A 5,000-nucleotide genomic window follows, 5' to 3' on the forward strand; every position below is an offset into this window, starting at 1 on the left:
GAGAGAGAGAAAAAAGTTCTCACCTCAAATTCTTCAGCTCTGACTTATCTTTTCTTTGAATTTACTCCTTCTCTTCAGAAGTATGCATCAACTTTCATCTCTTTCCCTAATCCCTCTCATCCCAATCTCCTTCCTCTCACCTTCGCTTCTTCCTCCCACACCTCGTCTTTTTCCTCTGGCCACACGTTGTCTTGGTGATGGTTTGTTTATCTTCGCGGGTCCGGTTCTCGCGGTTCAGACACTGACAGACCGCGGGGACCCTCAGCTCAGACCAGACGTGCCCAAATACGGAGGTCACTAGACGTATTTTCTCTCTGTGTTCCGTTCGTCTTTCTTTTATATAATTTGGATGTGATTTTTCTTTTCTTTTTTTTTCTTTGTTTTTGTGTCACTTTTTTTTTTTCTTCTGTTTTTTTTTTCTTGTTAGATTTGGCTGATTGTATTATTTGTTTTCTTTTTATTATTACTTTTCGCACGGCTTTTCCTTTTCTTGTGTTTGTTTGTCGTTTTGTGTTTGTGTTTGTCAGTGTTTCTGTGTTTGTGTTTATCTTTCTTTCCCCGTCTTTATTTTTTTTCGCTCAAATTTACTAGAAGATTTGCATACCAACTCCGAAAAGTCAATAATTCGTTATTCTGAGTTTCTTAATTTGTTAATCATGATAAGAATGATACAGTGTGATAAAAATACGGTGTAGCATAGTCTCCCCTTTCCCTTTCAGTTAGCGCACCCCCGCTGAAATCTTTAGGGACAACTCAACGCTTCCTTTCCCTTCGCTGGCGCCCTGGAAAAGCAAAAATAGTGCAGAACTCGTGCAACAGTTTCATAAAGTACAAATTACATCTGATTCAGTGTCAGCAGAGAAACCGGTTGCAGCAACTTGCAACTCAGCGCTTGCTGGTATCGATTAGAGTGACTGCACAGCTCGTGAATTCGCAGCACCTTTTTCAAACCGTATTTATGTGGCAGTGACCGTCCCTATGTGGAAGTAACCTCCTAAGCTGGGACTTTTGTGTGCTGTAATGGTTGCACTGGTGCCAGTCTGGCCACGCTCTTCCTGTGGGACTCCGGACCAAGTGATGTGGACTTTCTCCTGGCACCGCCGGGACCCGTAGATGCCGATTCCTTACTTATATGTGTGTGTTTTCCTTTTCGACGCTGATTCTCGCTGCCACGGTTCTCAGAAGTGAAATGAAGGGCGGCAGATACTGATGTTACATTCGCCACCTTCTCCATCATCACCATCTGAGGACTTACGTAGTGATGACGGTTACCTACACCAGCAGTGTCGCCACGTGCAGAGGCTTCGGATGCTTCTGGAAACTCCTCCTTAGGTGTGTGTTTGATAATTATTTATATGCAGATGCAATTTTAGGTCATTGTTCTCTGCTCTTTCATTCTCTTTCTAATTCTTTCTAACGTTCATTCTCTTTCTAATTCTTTCTAACGCTCATTCTCTTTCTAATTCTTTCTAACGTTCATTCTCTTTCTAATTCTTTCTAACGTTTATTCTCTTTCTGATTCTTTTTACATTATACCATAGATAGTATGGTTCCGTTTTGCAAAAGTAGGTAGCCATTGCATGCTCATTAAGCCATCATTCCATCATGATGATTAGATCGATAATATTATCCTCCTGAGCATTCCTTGGTTGCAGTCACGCACGTTCAACTATTTATGTCTGATCTTTGGAGAAGAGGATAAAGCGTACAACTATTTTTCCCTTTTTCGCGTTACATAAGAATTTTAACGGTTAGCGATAACTGAACCTATACACGCGAGTCTTAAAGAGAGAAATTAAATCGGCACACACACGTAATAATACTTATACATCAATGAACACACACACACACATACACTCAGACAAGCACAGACACAGACACACACAAACATGCACAGACACACACAAACAAGCCCATACACACACACGACAAAGCACTGATACAGACACACAATATAACATAGACACACGACACGTAGACAAGCACAGACAAAGACAAGCACAGGCACACAGAGACACAGACACACACAGACACACAAACAAGCACACACACTCAGACACCCAAAGAAATACACTCACACGAACATATAAATCACCACAAGCAATCTACACGCCGGGTGTCAAAAGCAAATGTATCTACGTACTTCTACCCCCCCCCACCCCACACACACACACACACACACGCATGCTCAGGAAATGCACCGAAACCCACCAGGGGGCATTAAAAGCTACAATGGCTCTTTCCACAAGAAATATCTCGAAGGCTTCCAATTCATGCCAAACTCAACACGCAAATGTATGTCACATATGGATCATAATATGGATGATAAGACTAGATAAATAATTACAAGTAAGGATGATATTCTTACTAAAAGAATAGCGAACAGTGGGAACGGAATTTTCCAGAAGGATAGATGCCGATGGACACAAATACATACACGAAGAGTTCCACGCGTTGCTGCAAGAAGAAAAATGGAGGATGAGGAGAATATAGAGGAAGAGGAGGAAGAGGATGAGGAGGAAGAGGATGAGGAAGAGGATGAGGAGGAAGAGGATGAGGAGGAAAAGGATGAGGAGGAAGAGGATGAGGAGGAAGAGGATGAGGAGGAAGAGGATGAGGAGGAAAAGGAGGAGGAGGAAGAGGATGAGGAGGAAGAGGATGAGGAGGAAGAGGATGAGGAGGAAAAGGATGAGGAGGAAACGGATGAGGAGGAAGAGGATGAGGAGGAAGAGGATGAGGAGGAAAAGGAGGAGGAGGAAGAGGATGAGGAGGAAAAGGATGAGGAGGAAGAGGATGAGGAGGAAGAGGAGGAAGAGGATGAGGAGGAAAAGGAGGAGGAGGAAGAGGATGAGGAGGAAGAGGATGAGGAGGAAAAGGATGAGGAGGAAGAGGATGAGGAGGAAGAGGATGAGGAGGAAGAGGATGAGGAGGAAAAGGATGAGGAGGAAACGGATGAGGAGGAAGAGGATGAGGAGGAAGAGGATGAGGAGGAAGAGGATGAGGAGGAAGAGGAGGAAGAGGATGAGGAGGAAGAGGATGAGGAGGAAGAGGATGAGGAGGAAGAGGAGGAAGAGGATGAGGAGGAAAAGGATGAGGAGGAAGAGGATGAGGAGGAAGAGGATGAGGAGGAAGAGGATGAGGAGGAAGAAGATGAGGAGGAAAAGGATGAGGAGGAAGAGGATGAGGAGGAAGAGGATGAGGAGGAAGAGGATGAGGAGGAAGAGGAGGAAGAGGATGAGGAGGAAAAGGATGAGGAGGAAGAAGATGTGGAGGAAAAGGATGAGGAGGATGAGGATGAGAAGGAAGAAGATGAGGAGGAAAAGGATGAGGAGGAAGAGGATGAGGAGGAAGAGGATGAGGAGGAAGAGGATGAGGAGGAAGAGGAGGAAGAGGATGAGGAGGAAGAGGATGAGGAGGAAGAGGATGAGGAGGAAGAGGAGGAAGAGGATGAGGAGGAAGAGGATGAGGAGGAAAAGGATGAGGAGGAAGAGGATGAGGAGGAAGAGGATGAGGAGGAAGAGGATGAGGAGGAAAAGGATGAGGAGGAAGAGGATGAGGAGGAAGAGGATGAGGAGGAAGAGGAGGAAGAGGATGAGGAGGAAGAGGATGAGGAGGAAGAGGATGAGGAGGAAGAGGATGAGGAGGAAGAGGATGAGGAGGAAGAGGATGAGGAGGAGGAGGAGGAGGAGGAGGATGAGGAGGAAGAGGAGGAGGAGGAAGAGGAGGAGGAGGAAGAGAAAGGATGAGGAGGAAGAGGATAGGAAGGAGGAGAAGGAAGAGATGAGGAGGAAAGAATGAGGAGGAAGAGGAGAGGAGGAGAAGAGGAAGAGGAGGAAGAGGAGGAGGAAGAGGAGGAAGAGGAGGAAGAGGATGAGGAGGAAAAGGATGAGGAGGAAGAGGATGAGGAGGAAGAGGATGAGGAGGAAGAGGATGAGGAGGAAAAGGATGAGGAGGAAGAGGATGAGGAGGAAGAGGATGAGGAGGAAGAGGATGAGGAGGAAAAGGATGAGGAGGAAGAGGATGAGGAGGAAGAGGATGAGGAGGAAGAGGATGAGGAGGAAAAGGATGAGGAGGAAGAGGATGAGGAGGAAGAGGATGAGGAGGAAGAGGAGGAAGAGTAAGAGCAAGGAATGGAAGAAAAGGAGGAGGAGGAGCAGGATGCGGATGAGGAGGAGAAGGATGAGGATGAGGAGGAAAAGGGCGAGGAGGAAGAGGATGAGGAGGAAGATTAGGAAGAGTAAGAGAAAGAAATGGAGGTAAAGTAGGAGGAGGAAGAGGATGATAAGGAGAAGGATGAGAAGGATGAGGAGGAGGAAGAGGATGAGGAGGAAGAGCATGAGGAGGAGAAGGATGCGGATGAGGAGGAGAAGGATGAGGAGGAGGACGAGGAGGAAGAGGATGAGGAGGAAGAGCATGAGGAGGAGAAGGATGCGGATGAGGATGAGGAGGACATCGAGGTAGAGGAGGAAGAGGAAGAGCAAGAGCAAGAAGAGGAGGAAAAGGACGAGGAGGAAGAGGATGAGGAGGAGAAGGATGAGGATGAGGAAGGGGAGAATGAGGAGGATGAGGAGGACATCGAGGAAGAGGAGGAAGAGGAAGAGCAAAAAGAGGAGGAAGAGGATGAGGAGGAAGAGGATGAGGAGGAAGAGGATGAGGAGGAAGAGGATGAGGAAGAGGAGAATGAGGAGGACATCGAGGAAGAGGAGGAAGAGGAAGAGCAAAAAGAGGAGGAAGAGGATGAGGAGGAAGAGGATGAGGATGAGGATGAGTTGGAGTAGAAGGAAGATGAGGAGGAGGAGAGGAGAAGGAGGAGGAGGAGAAGGAGAAGGATGAGAAGAATGAGAAGGAGGAGGAGAAGTAAGACGAGGAGAGGGAGGAGAGGAAGGAGTAGGAAGAGGAGGAGGAGAAGGAGAAAGGGGAGGAGATAGAGGAGCAAGAGGAGAAGAAAGAGGAAGAGAAAGGGGAGAAGGAGGAGGAAGAAGAAGAAGAGGAGAAGGAGA

The 5,000-nt window shown here is 46.8% G+C and overlaps 1 protein-coding gene across 1 annotated transcript in view; it reads left to right on the top strand.

The window, feature by feature from the left end:
* Positions 1–254: 254 nt before the first annotated feature.
* The window catches only part of LOC122248314 (bestrophin-4), a 66,815-nt gene continuing 62,069 nt past the window's right edge, over positions 255–5,000 (top strand). The window contains exons 1-2 of the mRNA XM_043008259.2: positions 255–293; positions 720–1,332. Coding sequence (XP_042864193.2) covers positions 1,262–1,332 — 71 coding nt within the window. The 5' untranslated portion in view covers positions 255–293; positions 720–1,261. The remainder of the gene's footprint in view (positions 294–719; positions 1,333–5,000) is intronic.

Source organism: Penaeus japonicus, unplaced genomic scaffold (assembly GCF_977035675.1).
Source record: "Penaeus japonicus unplaced genomic scaffold, GWHDUDI00000001_assembly GWHDUDI00000014, whole genome shotgun sequence".
Taxonomy (NCBI): domain Eukaryota; kingdom Metazoa; phylum Arthropoda; class Malacostraca; order Decapoda; family Penaeidae; genus Penaeus; species Penaeus japonicus.